General features: G+C 39.6%; 1 protein-coding gene across 1 annotated transcript in view; it reads right to left on the bottom strand.

Moving 5' to 3' along the window:
• The window catches only part of SLC12A1 (solute carrier family 12 member 1), a 101,145-nt gene that overhangs the window by 32,791 nt on the left and 50,215 nt on the right, over positions 1–18,139 (bottom strand). Inside the window, exons 16-19 of the mRNA XM_025389964.1 lie at positions 17,891–17,990; positions 14,711–14,822; positions 6,325–6,465; positions 3,351–3,457 (exon numbers count right to left, since the gene is read on the bottom strand). Coding sequence (XP_025245749.1) covers positions 3,351–3,457; positions 6,325–6,465; positions 14,711–14,822; positions 17,891–17,990 — 460 coding nt within the window. The remainder of the gene's footprint in view (positions 1–3,350; positions 3,458–6,324; positions 6,466–14,710; positions 14,823–17,890; positions 17,991–18,139) is intronic.

Below are 18,139 nucleotides of genomic sequence, written 5' to 3'. Positions count from 1 at the left end.
GCAGCCATTGAAAACTAATACATACAAATTCTGATTGAAATTAAACCATACTTGGCTGGGTAAGATGGCTCACATCTGTAATCTAAACACTCTGGGAGGCCAAGGTGGTGGATCACCTGAGGACAGGAGTTCAAGACTAACCTGGCCAACATAGTGAAACCCCAACTCTACCAAAAAATATAAAAATTAGCTGGGCATGGTGGTGTACACCTGTAGTCCTGGTTACTCGGTAGGCTGAGACAAGAGAGTTGCTTGAACCCAGGAGCTGGAGGTTGCAGTGAGCACAACTGCGCCACTTTACTCCAGCCTGGGCAACAGAGCGAGACTCTGTCTTAAAAACAAACAAACAAACAAAACACTAAACCATACTTAAGAATATTACAGACATTTAAAATATTTTATTCAAAGAAAAATGGTAGCCGGGCGCAGTGGCTCACGCCTGTAATCCCAGCACTTTGGGAGGCCGAGGTGGGCGGATCATGAGGTCAGGAGATCGAGACCATCCTGGCTAACATGATGAAACCCCGTCTCTACTAAAAATGCAAAAATTAGCCGGGCATGGTGGCGGGCGCCTGTAGTCCCAGCCACTTGGGAGGCTGAGGCAGGAGAATGGCGTGAACCCGGGAGGCGGAGCTTGCAGTGAGCCGAGATCGCGCCACTGCACTCCGGCCTGGGCAACTGTCTCAAAAAAAAAAAAAAAAGAAAAATGGTAAAATACTATAGTTTTATAATAATACCCCTGTGTTAACAATAATACTGTACTTTAAGTCATAAAGCCACAAAAATTGGACAGGGAAATGTAATATGGACACATGATTGTCACTATTAGCCTCATTGCTGTGCTAGTAAAGTCATTTAACTTTACCAATCCAGTTAGGTTTTATACTAGTACAAATATGGGTCCCCCTAATACTGAACTTTATTACCAAGGAGATCTATTATTAATTTGCTATAAAAGCCAGAGACCTCCTTGGTTCAGTATTACTGGGTTTGATTATTTTGCTCCCTTTGGATTTCTAGAATGTTTGGGATGGTAGGGAGGTTGGAAGACAGTCTGAAGTAATTCTGTATCAAATAATGGACTATTTCGTTGAAGATTTACACATTACTTCCTATTTGCTCTCCCCCCGCCCGCCCCACCCCATCCCTTTTGTTCCCCGAGGTAAGGATGAAATTTTACTGAAGAATCTGGATAACAGAGGACAGATCTGGTCAATTTCCAAGAATGTCTGATCAGCAACTGACTGATTCTAAACATATCAAAATACTGTTTGCTGAGCCTGGTAAAATTCTTATCCCGATCACCTGGTTTAGCCTTAACTTACTGAACTTATAACACCAGCAGGAGCCAGATGACAGCACGTGGCATCCAGGCTTTATATGTTCAGGAAACACAATGCACTTAATAGATAGGTTCCGCACATTAGAAAGACTGTTGAGTGAATTTCTGTTTGTTCAGTAATTCCTGTACTTTTAGAAGATAAAAGTTATTTTCTTATGCTTCCTTTCAATAGAACTAAGAATGCTTTTGTTAATATGTTGCATAAATCTGCTCAATATAATGATAAATGTTATGATTATAATAACAAGGGGTAGAAGAAATAGCCTACTTTAAGAAGTGCTAAGCGTATACTTGTTTTCAGTGGATAGGATGAACTTTGAAGTGCAGCTGTATCTCCCAGGGGATGTCATGTACCCTGTGGTCTGAAATCAAAGTGCAGCCAGATCCCAGACACAGGAAACCTTCCATTTTCAGAGATGTTGACACAAAAGATGGCTTTTGGGCATAGCTAACATTACCCCTCTGGAGTCTGATAGAGTATTTTCAAGCCTAGAAGAAATGCTCAACTTTCTTTTCTTTCTTTTTTTTTTTTTTTTGAGATGGAGTTTCGCTCTTGTTGCCCAGGCTGGAGTACAGTGGCGTAATCTCAGCTCACTGCAACCTCCATCTCCCAGGTTCAAGTAATTCTGCTGCCTCAGCCTCCCGAGTAGGCACCCACCACCATGCCCAGCTAATTTTTGTATTATTTTTGTATTTTTAGTAGAGACGGGGTTTCACCATGTTAGCCAGGCTGGTCTGGAACTCCTGACCTCAGGTGATCCATCCGTCTCGGCCTACCAAAATGCTGGGATTATGGGCATGAGCCACCGTGCCTGGTCTGGTCGAAAGGCTCAACTTTCTACAGTGTTTCTCTCTGTATGTGTAGAATTTGTTTTCTCTTATTCAAAGGAAAAAAACTAAGCCAGGTAATACTTGGAGTATATATGTATACTCCAAATGTTACATATTATATACTCCAAGTATTATATGTATATATGTATACTCCAAGTATTATATATTATATACTCCAAAACTGTGAGTATATATATATATACACACACACACATATATATTTATACATACATATACACACAATTTTGGAGTATATAATATATAATGTAATACTTGGAGTATATAATATATATAAAATACTTTGAAGTATGTAATATATATTATATATAGTATAAAATATATAATACTTGTTTTGGAGTATGTAATATATGGAGAAAGCATAGCGTTATGGTCATCAGTTTCAGCTTTGCATTTGGATAGTCTTGGGTTGGAATTCCAGCTCTGTCACTAAATGCTGAGATTTTTCAGTATGCTACTTAATTTTTAATGTCTTTGTCTCCACTTGTAGAATCGGAAAAAAATAATAGTACTTTCTTCGAAATCTTTCTATGAGAATTAAATGAGATAATTCATGTTAGAGACATTAGCCTGCTGCCTGCTAGTCCTTTAAGATCTATCATTATCACCTGTATCCTAAGCCTCCTCAAATATTAAGCTATTAGAGGTTATGTACCACCAGAAACTCACATTCTGTGCACAAGCCATTGACGCTCCACCTGGTAACAGAAGCACCTGGCATATGGGAGCCTCTTAGCAGAGGAAGATATAGGGCTCTGGGATAGTGAACGAATTATCAGAGACTCAGAAGAAGACAATGACTGAATTGGAGACACCAGCCAACCCAAGATCCCAGGTGTTTTGAAAGAAAAATTTCTCTTTGCTTAGCTGTGCTTTGCTTTTAATCTTGTAAATAGATCTTAAGGTTGTAACTCTAAACATTTACTTTTTTCTCTGACACTGGTGTTTCTCTCACCCTGCCTCCTCTGACAGTCTGATTCCTTCAAACTCTATTATTGGTGGTGTTTTTTTCACCTTGGGAAAGAAGTCAGAGTACCAGGGGAATGTGCTCTTCTCAGGCAATTTAATCTGACACAACAGTGTTATGTGCAGTACAAGTTATGTACTGCCCTGGTTAGTGCTTTATAAACAAGAACACGTCTTGAAAGCCATCACTTACTGTATGATTCCCACGTAGTTCTCAATCTCTGTCAAGGGAGCTTTCCTCCAGTTTTTCTTATATCCAATCACCAGAGTGTTTGGTTTCATTCTTCCTAAGCCTGAGGCCTAAACAGAGGACATAAAAACATGGGCAATCCTTACCGTACTGGGAAACTACCAGCACAAATGAAAAATAATGTCTAAAGGAGCACTGAAGTAATGTTCTGAAGATTCTGAAGATTAGATTACATTTTAGTGCATGTCCTTCATGCCCGTACCCAAGCATAAAATAGAAAGATTAATTCTAAATCATCTCAGCTATAAATGGATTTTAGATGACAGAAATGTAGCTTTTCTAAATTAGCAGTCATTTGCATTTCTTCTGACACACTCATTAAAATGGTTCAATAATTTAAAATCAAGTGAGGGTCAGCTTAACTGTTGGTATGCATGTTGTAACTTAGTGGTTCAAAGCTCATTTCCACCTGTTATATCCATAATGTCATCAGCAATAAAATCCATGTTTGGAAAATTCTTATGTACAAGGATCACTGAAATCTCTACTTATGTTATTTATTGAAGAGTGACTGAATTATGTTTCCAAAACCTAATTCTTTTATATGACAGTATCATTAATAGCCATCTTCCATATCAGAAGTGTTGTTTCCCTTCATTAGACGACAGCATACAGCTTCTAGTTAATCAAATTTAATTTGACAATATTACTAAGCATCTATGAATTGCACAGTGCTACGTCAGTTTTGGTGGGAGAGTGGTGAAGCACATTCTTTGTCCTCATGGAACTAAACATGGTGAAGAAGACAATATTTACACAAATACTTCTAATATACATGCAAATGTAATAGAAACTCATATAGAAGAACAAAGGAAGGAAACTTGAATTACAGGTGAGGATTCATGGCCAGCTTCATAGGAGAGGTGGTATTTCGACTGAGTCTTGGGAGTTGGTGAGACATTGACAGGTAACGATGGGAGAGCAGCCAGGTGCGATGGCTCATGCCTATAATCCCAGCACTTTGGGAGGCTGAGGTGGGTGGATCACTTGAGCTCAGGAGTTTGAGACTTGCCTGGCTAACATGGTGAAAACCCATCTTAACTAAAAATACAAAAAATTAGCTGGGCATGGTGGTGTGCGCCTGTAATCCCAGCTGCTCTTGAGGCTGAAGCAGGAGAATCATTTGAACCCGGGAGGCGAGGGTTCCAGTGAGCCAAGATCGTGCTACTGCACTCCAGCCTGGGCGACAGAGTGAAACTGCATCTCAAATAAAAAAAATAAGATGGGAGAGCAGTGGGAGTCATGGAAGGTAGTTCTGTGTCATGGGAAGAGTGAAAGAAATGCCAGAGCTGGACATTTTAGAGGAAACAGTAGCAGGTGGAAGGAGATAGGCAATGAAGGAGGGCTCCTGAAATAAACTTTGCCTCCAAAACATTTGGTGCACTGTTCCTAGCCCAGCAGCTTCTTGGAGTCCTCATTTGGCCCTTGGCAAATGTGTGGCAGTAAGAAGTTATGGATGTAGTCTTTTCCACAGCTACACTCTGAGGATTTGATAATTTGTACCATAACTTCTTAGATGCAAAGATGGTTTTATTTGAGATGATATAACTGCAGTGCTTCCTTTAATGTCACTTTGTCTTGTCCTTTTGCCATGGCTCCCCTGTACTTCACTTTTTATGTGAAGAAATGCATGTGAATGTATGCATGTTCAAATTTGCTACCATTTCTTCTGGATTAATCTAAGAGTTCTTTTTCATACTTGTGTCTTTTCTTTCCCTGCTCTTATTTTATGTCCATATTCCCATTCCTAGTTGAAAATTTTGTTTTACCAATCTTCTATGATAATTTTATAATAAATGACTAATAGTGCCAATATATTTAACCAAAGAGCTATTGAAAACTAACTTGGTACTGAAAGAAAAATCAGCATCTTGCAGTAACACCTATTTCCATGGTTTAGCAAATTAATAACAGATGAAAAGGGGCTCATTGTGGGTAATAGGTTTTGCAGAAATGGTATCTCTGCATGTGCAGCTACCTCGCAAGTGTTATTAAGGAAAATTAGACACAGGATTGCATCAAATACTCTTAAGCTCCAAAACATTACCAATTAAGCTTAACCAATATTTTTTCTTTCCTGCCTGCATGCGCATCTGAGTTACCTGGATGCAGTTCTGACTTCTGACACTCTGAGATACGGTAACTCTGAAAGCCAAATGCACCATTTCATATATACATAATTAGGGTTTTTCAACCATACTAAACCCAAAATGCTCAGAAAGCCAAGCTCTACAATTTCTGAGGGTCTCTTGGATTGTTTGTTTTAAGGATTCTCCGTCACTCTAAATTGTGAAGATCAGAACTAGGGAAAGATTTTATGTACTTACTATAGCAGAGATAACGGAAGGAAAAAGGAAAAAAATAAGGGAGAAAAGATGAGAGAACTGTGGGATTTAAGGTTGAGCTGTAGAGAGTATTACATTTTATTCAGTGTTCTGGAAATAATTCAGGAGGATAGGGAGATTTTATGCCCAGATCACCATGCATTAATTTAGTTGGTCTAGCAGCTGCCCTAACACCATTTGCAAAAGAAAAAAGGAAAAGAATGCCTGACTTGAGCGTTGCTATATGCAGTATGAGATATAAAAATAGTTTGAAGTTTCAATAGGATCCTGAATGTCATCAACCACCAGAACAAATTTGCATTTCAATAAGTACGGGGGCAGAATGTATGCTGGTGGCCAAAGGCAACCTCATTTTCCATTTCCAGTGTATCATTCATAGTTCATTGTAATAGAACTTCTCTGCTTTTGTTCTAGCTTTGCCTATACCCAGGAATTCAAAATAATTCCTTAACCATCTGCACCGATCTCTGATGCTGGGCTGCCTAACTACAGCCATTCACTCTGGGAGCCTCATTAACATGGAGCACTCATTGTTCTTTGGCTCTGTGCTCATTCCCTGAATGCAGCCTTACCTGAAGGAGACTTCGGACACCATCCCTGAAACAGTCTGCCGCCACTGCAGCGTAAAAAGCCTTGATTTTGTTCTTTATAAGCCAGGCCTGTTTTTTCGCCATGCCACCGTTCATCTCCTTAACACACAGTTTGCGCGGTCCCTGTGCGACACAATGAAATATTGGTTAGAACCCTGCTATTATACATCACATTGCTGTTGTTTTCTAAAGGACAAAAATAGCCAGCAATGCCCCATGGAGTTAGGAAGTGGGAAAGAGGGACAAACACCTCACTGAGCAGCGTTCCGCAGATTCAGCCTTTTGGAGAGGACCTGTGCTATTCACATCATTCATTTTCTACCCAAAACATCCAGACTGATTAACATCTGCTTAATGAACTGCCTGACACTGAATGAAAGGAAGAACTGAAGGCGTCATGACACATGAGGAGAATACTGAAAATGTGATTGAAGAGGCTCAGGATAAATACACAATCAACCTTTGACCCGTTAGCGAGAGCCACTTTCAGGAACACCAAAGAAACCTCAGCTGGAGCCTAATGTCAAGAAATGGACAGAGCTCCATGGGAGGTAGAACATGGTGAGCTGCAAATCCTGCCATGAACTGCACATCTTGACAATTCTATTTGGCTGATGCATTGCTTTTTCATGTGGCAAAAATACTCTTATACCACTTTTCCCTGTGTAATGTTGCCACACTTCCATTCAAATACATTAACATTTCCTTGTCATTCAGTGAATTTGGGGGGAACGAAAGTTTACATACCTATGACCTAAGGAGAGTGGAAGAGATTAAGAAGGAAGAAGACAGGTGTTAGGATGGTTGATAGGGCATTTTATAATTTCAAGATTTAGTTTTGGAAACCCATTTTTAATGAAAAATTCTGTTTTTATTTCTTTTTCCTTAAATATTCAAGCTGGTTTTTTTCTTCTCATGCTGTAATTCAATCCAAAAGGTATTTCTGATTATCTGCCATATGTCTGACAGGGTACAAATCCATTCTCCCAGAAATTCTTTTAATTTATAGAGAGATTTGTATTTTGTTGAGATGGCTTGGATTTTACATGAATCACTTGGGATCTTGATAAATGCAGCCTTATAGGTATTGAAGCAGGGCTCAGGATTTTGTATTTCTAACAAACTCCTAGAGGCAACAGATGCTGCTGCTCCTTAGACCACACTTGGAGTCATGGTCTTAAAGGGTCTTAGATTGGAGAGAAAGGACATTGGGATGCAAGAAAAAAAAAAAAAAAAAAAAAAAAAGCCCAGGCTTTGCGGTCAGACAAAACTGGTCTCAGATCTAAGCCTGAGGAGGTAATTTCTTATCTCTGAGCTTTTATATCTTATTCTGAAACTGAGGATAAACTCTGGTTCCTGCAAGGTTGCTTTAAGTAGTAATAATATAGTACCTAGTGTAATGTCATCAAAGCCCCAGACCTGATTTTACCACTGTGCTTGCAGGAACACTGAACTGTGAGTCAGAATGTTGGGATGAGATCTGGCACTGACTGGCTGACACCTTGGGTCTGCCATTTGTCCTCTCTCGATGTATGTTCTACATTGATAAAACTCAGGCAATTGCCTAGGTCATCACTGCCCAATATGATAGCCTGTATGTCCATGCTGCTATTAAGCATTTGAAATGTGGCTGGTTCAAATTGAGATATGCTGGAAGCACAAATTACACACTGGATTTCAAAGTCTTAGTACAAAAAAGAATGTAAAATATCTCATTAATGTTTCTGTAATGATTCCATATTGAAATTATAATATTTTGCTCACATTGGGTTAAATACAATATTATTAAGAATAACTTTACCTATTTCTTTTTTCCTTTTTAATTGGCTACTAGAAAATTTTAAATTACATATATGGCACATAATATGTTTCTATTACACAGCATTCAATCTCTGGGGTCCCTTCCATTTTAATATTCTATTTAAATTGGATCAGACTCTTTATATTCTTATTTTTTCCAGCATATTTCCTAGAACCTGCCAACTTTTCAAAACAGTTTGACTGACTTCCTATTAAAGGAAAATTTAAAAACAAGAAACTTCCATGAAGATAGAAAAGGTAGAGAGATTGGGAGGGTAGTTACTAAATTAGATGACCTAGTCTAAGGAAAGATAAGCCATTATGGATCAGTTTAGCTCAGGTTTCCAGATTGTCAATGCCTTTTGAATCACTAGTCCTTCTTTGAGCATTCTAAACTTCTTCAACTGCAAGAAAAAGAAAGAATATTTTATTCAAGGAAGTTCAGTGGTAACAACAGCCATTAGATAGAAGAATAACAGAAAAGACTTTGAACCATCAGTGTAGTGAGTTGTACCACAGTGACTGTGAACCCCTGGGGAGAATGGCATTTATTTAAATAAATACAGTCTAAAGTATGTCTGTTAGTATTATAAAAATCTAGATTAAACATTAATTGTGACAGAGAGATTTACTTTAATGCCTAAACTTGCCATATTGAGAAGTCATAAAAATGTTTCATGCAGAATCTCTCTTTGCTAAAAACGATTATAACATCATTGTAGCACACTTATTAATGCAAAGCAAGGAAGGCTGCAATACAAATGTAGTAAGAATAAAGCAAACTAACAAAGAGAAAAGACATACTGGAATACAATTATTCAACATTCAAATATGTCATAGTTACAAAAATGAATTTTATTACCCCATTATAACATTATAGAGATTAGCTTCAGTTGGGATCCAAAATATGAGTACATAAATTAATTCAGGATTCAAACAAAGAAGCTTTAAAAATCTTGTATATATTATAACTTTGATATTAATTGAGAAAGGGGTAAAGCATTTCTAATTATGTAGTGTGGAGAAGTTGATGTGATGTTACTTTAAATAAGTGACTAGCATGAAAAAGAGTTTGTAAAGGGGTTCCAACCCCATTCGGATCAAACAGAGGAATTTGCCAAGTGCAATATTCCTCCCAACTTTTTTTTTTTTTTTTTTAACACTGAAAGTCTTATTAGTCTGTCTTTGTTTTCATGGCTGCTTTGGTTGGAACTGTGGGAAAGAAAATTTTTCCCTTTCTGATTTGATTCATGTTATTTTACCATACATGCTAGTGCCAATTCATAGGTCATTTCATTCTTTCAATATTTGGTCACGTCACTATTTTATTAACATCATAACAGAGGCTCACTGATAAAAAAAGAATAAGATACATCTAGAAAGAATATATTTTTTCTTTGGTGGATGTGAAATTTGAGATTAAGAGGAGGTTGAAGATAGAAGAAAAAATGAGAATTTTAGTTTTCCCTGGGTTATATGGGCTTGAACTGCCTTCCTTATGCCGCAGAGTTAAGAGGTGGGTGTCTTCTGTGAGATTTATTGAGAACTCCTCAAACAGAGAATTCAAAGAGAGCTTTAGGTTTTCTTAAGATATTTTATAATTTTTTAGAAAAAAAAAGAGAAAAACAGGGTAAAAGTCTAAGAGAGATTCTACATGAGAAAGCCGGTCAAAGGCCATCCCTTTCCTCCTTTACAGGAGAGGACAATCGAGTTTAAAGTAACATTAATGAGTAAGAAAAACATGAATGAAAATAGATTTACATTTCGGTATCCATGTGTGAAATGATGAGAAGAATACCCATAAAATTCAGATAACATTGCCCCTGGGGACAGAGAGAGCCAGGGGCCTGCAGCGGTATTAAAAGGGGCTTTAACTTGATCTGTAATGGCTTATTTCATTTAAAAAGTGAGTGGAAGGCTGAGTGCAGTGGCTCATACCTATAATGGACTTTGGGAGGTCGAGGAGGGTAAATCGCTTGAGCCCTGGAGTTGGAGACCAGCCTGGGCAACATGGTAAAACCCTTTCTCTACAAAAAATACAAAAATTAGCTGGGTGTGGTGGCACATGCCTATAGTCCCAGATACTGGGAAGGCTGAGGTGGGAGGATTGCTTGAACCTGGGCACTCAAGGCTGCAGTGAGCTATGATTGCGCCATTGTACTCCAGCCTAAGTGACAGAGGGAGACTGTGTCTCAAATAAATAAATAAATAAATAAATAAATAAATAAAATAAAGTGAGTGGAAGCATCTATAACCATTTTTTTTTCTTTTTTCTTTTTTAGGCAGGGACTCACTGCATCCGGCCCAGAATGTTAACAATCATGAATTAGGAAAGGCAGAATATAAATTGAAGGTCTCCTTTAATTTTATATAGTGAGCCATATGAAACTGCCAGTGCCCAATGATTTTGATCTATAAAAATGCAAATTGTATATGATCCAACCTAGTTATTTTTTTAGTGTTTCAAAATTAAAAAACAGAATCAACCTTTAAAAAAAAATCTTATTTCTTCAGCCACCAGCACAACACAATGTACTTGATAAAAGATGCCACTGTAGACTTGAGAGCCTTTTGCGAGGTAAGACAAGCAAAATTGAGAAAAGAGATAAGCGGTGTGTTTTTGGACAATAATGACTTTATCTGATATGTGTTCCAAATCCCAGATTAATGGAATTGACTTTCAATTCAATTAACTTTTGATCCTTAAACATATATCTGTTTTTTAATTTGTTTTAATTACAAATTCCTATTTTTAAATGTAAAATTGAGAAGTATATGAATAAGGAACTGCTGCAGTATGATGCCTTTGCACCTGGGAAAGGTAAGTGTCAACTGATCCCGTAAGACTTCTAGAACTGAACTTGGTGTGCCCAGAGAATTACAGGTACATAAATTCAAATTAAGTTATCTGGGATGATTGGTTTGGATATCTCTGCATCTACTATGAATGACACAAGTGAGGAAACTCACTGACAAAGGCAGTGCTTATTTGTGTCAGGATACATAGGGTAGAACTGGTGGAGGATGCAACTTGCAACTTTTAACTAATAACTTACCTTTTGCTGAACCTGTTGGACTTGGCTATGCTTAGAAATATGAGGGGGATACTACAAGGTGGAGTTTTTCTCCCTCTGTCTTCCTATGGTGATAGGAATGATAGGTACAAAAGAACAAAATGACTCACATGTTTAATACAAAGCCTACTGGGACAGAAGTATGTCACTTATTTATTTTATGTTAGTTCAGAAGAGAAGACTAGTCAGTATTTTTTAAATTACCAAGCTGGATTCTTTAAAATGCATCCCCAAATTTACCTTGATGAAGAGTTGCTCACTTGAAATCTTTAAGTTGAATAGTAAAAAAGCAAGAGAGGGGAAGAGGCCTGCAGGAGACTGTAAGAGTTAGCTGGATAGTTGAAAGGCCACAGTGGGTGCTTGGGGTCCAGCAGAGTACAGCTCTCTTAATTTCAAATATAAAAATGCTACGGTTGTGGGAAATGACAGCTGTGGCCACATGTTTTCCCTCTACCCACCCACATCAAAATGCCAATGAGTTCTAAATCTTGCTCCTTTCTGGTAATGTAACAGTACTTAAAGCAAGTACTTCAGTAGCTGCAGGCCACCAGAAGGATGGAGTCCAGAGCCTGCTGTCCTGTGACTAGTGGGTGGAAGCACATATCTCACCGTTCCATCATGATCAAAGTGCTGCACACTTAGAAAGTTCAAAATCCAGTGTCTGGACCTGGTTTTTCTAAGAGGGCATGCTTTAGGTTTTTATTGAAGATAATATATTTCTGGAATAAAAATGGCAACTATAACATACCAAAAATGATATTGACAATAACAATATCACAATAACAATGAAAGTTAATTGAGTATTTACTCTTTGAGAGACACTGGACTCAGCATTAGAAAGCTTATCTTCTATAATTCAAATAGCAACTCTATAACGTAGGTGCTATTTTTATTATTTTCAATTTACAACTGAGAAAAGTAAGGCACAGAGAGATGAAATTATGTGCCTAAGGGACTCACGACTAATAGGTGGCAAAATAATGATTTGAAACTTGACTGTTATTCTCAAAAGCCCATGAGCACCAGCTTCCTAGACCTAGAAACTAAATTGTCATTCTCTTATTATCATTGCTATTTAACATTTTCCACAAGGTTGGCCTAACCATCAACCATTGTGCTTTTGGAAAAAAAAATTCTAGTGGCATTCTTACTCCCCTTACATCCCCTTCCATCTGTTTCTTTGCAAAGATGATTGACGACTGAGCCTGGAGTCTAAAAATGCTGTCAACATCTGTAGCCCCAGGAGCTCATACAAAGTAACTAACTGGAAAGTCATTAACTGATGCAGTAACTATTTTCTGTCCCGAGGAGAACCTTGGCACCTGAGAGCAAGACTCTTGGGCCCTACGTGGAGAGACCAGTATAGTAATGTATAATGCAGCCCAACATATGTGTCAAACAAACAGGGCCATTGGGGGCACAGACTAAGGTGCCTACTTCAAATGAAATGATATTCCAGCACTATCCTCCTGTATTATAGTTAAAGCAGCAAAGGGTTAATTAAAAGCAATCTCTCTTGTTTCTTAGGAGACCCTTTCTCCTTTGCCAGTAGATGACTGTTTATACTCCCAGTTTATTTCTTCAGTCCTAAAGATATTTTATTGCCTGCTAAACTAAGTTTTCTCTAAATTGCTGGAGAAGAAAAACACCCTAAACTGCTTATTTCATCAAAACTGCTCCTATATTACATTGTCCAAAATGAAATCCACCAATCCAGGGCACCAAAGTTGATAATGTGAGAGAGAGGTGCTTGATAAGATTTTTAAAAATTCTCTGGAGTCACAGTTGGTCATTACTTAACCTGTCAATCTCACAAGTACTCAGTAGGAGTCTCTCCATCTCCTACCAGATAATTGCATTAAGTTATATTGTTTGAATTACTGTCATATAAGCACTGAGAGGAAAGAGAATATGAACAACTGCTTCATAGAGCATTTAGAATATTGCCAAGTGTAAAGAGATGCTTAAGTGCTGATCACAATGACATATGGTAAATTAGCCCCCAGCATCATGGCAGAGTTGACTGGCTTGAAAGTCACCTGACTTCCTGACAGCCCCATTCCTTGGCAGGTATTGGAGATTTAAGTAGTGGTGCTGGATTCTAATAGTACTCCCAAGGATGCAAGTGTGCTAAGGCTTTCTCCTCAAGGTGTGACACTTAGCACACTTGTGTGACCCGGACTGATATCTTGGCTCTACCACTTTCTTGTTGTGTGATCCAGTGCAATAACTTAATTTTCCTGAATCTCACTTTCCCAATGAGTAAAATGGGAACAGGGTACTTTTCTGTCCTGCTTCACTAGGCTATTGTGGGGCTCCAATAAGAAAAACTGTAGAAAAATGCTTTGAAGAAAAATGGTTTGAAGAATAGGCAAGTACTTAAGTACTATAAAAATACATTGTTAGCTGAGAATTTTGAGTGGTGTGTGTGTGTGTGTGGGGGGGGAATACAAGTAGAGGTGGGCTAGTATGGAAGACTTAGACTTTATCATTATTATTATTATTATTATTATTATTATTATTATTAAGATGATGATGATGGAGTCTTGCTCTGTAGCCCAGGCTGGAATGCAGTGGTGCGATCTTGACTCACCACAACCTCCACCTCCCAGGTTCAAGCGATTCTCCTGCCTCAGCCTCCTGAGTAGCTGGGATTACAGGCATATACTACCATGCCTGGCTAATTTTTGTATTTTTAGTAGAGACAGGGTTTCTCCAGGTTCTTCAGGCTGGTCTCGAACTCTTGACCTCAGGTGATCCACGCACCTTGGCCTCCCAAAGTGCTGGGATTACAGGCGTGAGCCACCGCACCCTTCGGCTTATTATTTTATTATTATTTTAACGCTTTCTCCACACTTGAGAGATTGGTCAACAATTATGGTTAAATTACTAGCACCAGTTTTGAATACCTCCTAGGGAAGTCACCAATAGGTTATTATCAGTCTACCTCATATTTCCTGAACAAAAATAATTCATTTAGCTCTGAATGTTTATCTAAGACATGAAAAACTTGGTTTAGTTTTTTGAGTATCTGCAGTGTCATCAAACTTATCCAAATATTTAATCTAAATTCCATGTGCTGTCATTTAAGGCCATTATGTCTGGTTCTTTCCTCATCAGTTAATCTCTGTAATAGTGCTCTATCTGGCTCATTCCATCCTTTTATATTTCTGTAGACAGTTATCACCCCAAATGCCTTCACTTTATTTCTGAGCCAGCTATCTTTTTCTTGACTCAAAGGCCATCACTTGGAAATATTTGTCACTTTTAGTTGGTCTCTTATGAAATCTGAAACACTTTACATCTACCTGTTTAAATTCAGGATCACGGGCTCTTGCTCGTCTTTGCTCTATGAATCAAGGTAGAGGGCTCTCCTATAAACTGTTTTTTTTTTTCTATTTTCCTATCACTGCATGTACCTTTTCTCTTCACCCAAAATAATCCAAGGCAAGCAGGGAGGAAAAAGCACTTCCCTGGGGTGAAGTGACTCTTACCACAAAGACTTCACAGCAGATGCAAAGGCCACTGTTCTTGGTAAAGGCGTGAGTTATGTCCAGGAGAGCAGGTCTTGTCATGGGTCCCCCTGTTAAGACAATGCATTGGGGCCTGGAAGTGAAAAATAGATGTGAGAATGGGCCACTGCAAGAAGTCTGTAACCTTAGAACCATTCCAATGGGATGACAGGTACACAGGCTTGGAAAAATGGGACAACCTCTCCCCTATTTTATGGGTTTTGCACTAGAATTCTTGAATCATCCTGCCTGTCCATCTTGACATGTTTGTGTTCTCAGTTCAGTTAGTCATAGCAAAAGTGTGAAGTAAGGAAAAAGTAGTCTTGTGGTCCCTGATATGGTTTGTCTGTGTTCCCACCCAAATCTCATCTTGAATTGTAGCTTCCATAATCCCCACGTATTGTGAGAGGGACCCAGTGGGAAGTAACTGAATCATGGGGACAGATTTTCCTATGCTGTTCTCATGATAGTGAGTAAGTCTGAAGAGACCTGATGGTTTTATTAAGGGCAGTTCCCCTGCGTACACTCTCTTGCCTGCCACCATGTAAGACGTAACTTTGCTCCTCCTTCACCCTCTGCCATGATTGTGAGGCCTCCTCAGCCATGTGGAACTATGAGTCCATCGAATCTTTTTTTCTAGAAAAATTACCCAGTCTTGTGTATTTCTTCATAGCAGCATGAAAATGGACTAAAACTGGTACCTGTAGAGTGGGGTGTTGCTGTAAAGGTACCCAAAAATGTGGAAGTGACTTTGGAACCATGTGTAACAGGCAGAGGTTGGAACAGTTTGGAGGGCTCAGAAGAAGATAGAAAAATGTGGAAAAGTTTGGAACTTCCTAGGGACTTGGAGGGCTCAGAAGAAAGGAAGATGTATAAAAGTTTGGAACTTCATAGAGACTTATTCAATGGCTTTGACCAAAATGCTGATAGTGATATGGACAACCAAGTCCAGGCTGAGGTGGTCTCAGATGGAGATGAGGAACTCCTTGGGAACTGGAGAAAAGGTCACTCTTGTTATGCAAAGATACTGGCAGCATGTTGCCTCTGCCCTAGAAATCTGTGAAACTTTGAACTTGAGAGAGATGATTTAGGTATCCGGCAGAAGAAATTTCTAAGCAGCAAAGTGTTCAAGGGGGAGCAGAGCAAAAAAGTTGGAAAAATTTGCAGTAGAAAAGAAAAAATCATTTTCTGGGGAGAAATTCAAGCTGGCTGTAGAAATTTGCATAAGTAAAAAGGAGGCAAATGCTAATCACCAAGACAATGGGGAAAATATTTCCAGGGCATGTCAGAGAACTTCACAGCAGCCCCTTGCATAGCAGGCCTGGAGGCCCAGGAGGGAAATATGGTTTCCTGGGCATGGTCCAGGGCCCCCCTGCTGTGTGCAGCCTAGGGACTTGGTGCCCTGTGTCCTAGCCGCTCCAGCCATGGATATGAGGGGCCAAGGTATAGCTTGGGTGGTGGCTTCAGAGGGTGCAAGTCCCAAGCCTTGGCAGCTTTCATGTGGTGTTGGTCCTGTGGGTGCATAGAAGACAAGAATTGAGGTTTGAGAACCTCCTCCTAGATATCAGAGGATGTATGGAGATGCCTGGATATCCAGGCAGAGGTGTGCTGCAGGGGCAGAGCACTCATGGAGAACCTCTGCTAGGGCAGTGCAGAAGGGAAATGTGGGGTTGGAGCTCCCAGACAGACTCCCCACTGGGGCACTGCCTAGTAGAGCTGTGAGAAGAGGCCACAGTCGTCTAGACCCCAGAATGATAGATCCACCGACAGTTTGCACCGTGCACCTGGAAAAGCTGCAGACACTCAACACCAGCCAGTGAAAGCAACCAGAAGGGAGGCTGTACCCTGCAAAGCCACAGGGGCAGAGCTGCCCAACACCATGGGAACCCACCTTGCATCAATATGACCTGGATATGAGACAAGGAGTCAAAGGAGATCATTTTGGAGCTTTAAGATTTTACTACCCCACCGGATTTCGGACTTGCATGGGGCCTGTAGCCCCTCTGTTTTGGCCAATTTCTCCCATTTGGAACAGGTGTATTTACCAAATGCCTGTATTCCCATTTTAGCTAGGAAGTAACTAACTTGCTTTTGATGTTATAGGCTCATAGGCAGAAGGGACATGCTTTGTCTCAGATGAGACTTTGGACTGTGGACTTGTGAGTTAATGATGAAATGAGTTAAGATTTTGGGGGACTGTTGGGAAGGCATGATTAATTTTGAAATGTGAGGACATGAAATTTGGGAGGGGCCCGGGATGGAATGACATGGTTTGGGCTGTGTCCCCACCTAAATCTCATCTTGAATTATAGTTCCCATAATCCCCATGTGTTATGGGAGGGACCCAGTGGGAGGTAATTGAATCATGGGGGTGGGTTTTCCTGTGCTGTTCTCCTGACAGTGAATAGGTCTCCCAAGAACTGATGATTTTATAAAGGGCAGTTCCCCTGCACACACCCCCTTGCCTGCTGCCATGTAAGACATGCCTTTGCTCCCCCTTTGCCTTCTGCCAAGATTGTGAGGCCTCCCCAGCCAGGTGGAACTGTGAGTCCATTAAACCTCTTTTTTAAAAATTATAAATTACCCAGTCTTGGGTATCTCTTCATAGCAGTATGAAAATGGACTAATACAGTCCCCCTCTCCTTTTTCCTCTAGCCACCTACCCCAAATCCCAAGGCAATCTGTTCCTCTCCAAGCAAGATTTTTATGTTACTTTCTTTCATTCTTCATACAAGCTTGTGTTTCAGATTTCATTCAAAATAAGATACAACTAATGAAAAGCAAAAAGTGTTACTCTTAAGAGAATTCAGTAAGCCCTAAAGCCTTAAGTGAAATGGAAACAATTGCAGAATAATGTGTGTGGGGATTTAGGATCATCTCTCTGAAGTCACATTACTTAGTCCACTTTGCTATCTCCACGCATGGAAGGTGACACCTGGCATTATGAGGGGCTGTAGTTTGGGGTGGGCAGAGTAGGGTGTGGAAGGAAAGAAGCACTCACTCACAGGAGGTGCTGTCATGAAAATGTAGCAGTTTTGTATGGCTGCTTATTTTTAGAAGGTACCTCTAAAGCTTATAACTACTTGAATGCCCTTGTCTCTCATAAAGGAGAGCCACTTCTAAGGTGGAACAACACTAGGATGCCTGAGACACCAGCTTTACCTGAAGTTTTTTACATGGTCTTCCACTGTGGTTAATTCCAGAGCGTTGTCTAAAGCACTCACATAGGAAAGAGCCTGTGTGGAGGAGCCCCAGTTCACATCTGTGGATAAAGGAGTAAATTGGCATAAGAAGCACTGACCTTTCCTCTGTGTACCATGAATAATTCTTACAAGTCATTCCCTTCTATGATTTTCCCTGGCTATGCCAGCAACGATGAGTGCCCACATTAGAGAAAATATAGTGCGGGAT

This window comes from Theropithecus gelada, chromosome 7a, assembly GCF_003255815.1.
Source record: "Theropithecus gelada isolate Dixy chromosome 7a, Tgel_1.0, whole genome shotgun sequence".
NCBI classification, from domain to species: Eukaryota; Metazoa; Chordata; class Mammalia; order Primates; family Cercopithecidae; genus Theropithecus; species Theropithecus gelada.
Note: the sequence above shows the minus strand (reverse complement) of the source record. Positions and strands in the feature narration are given on the sequence as shown.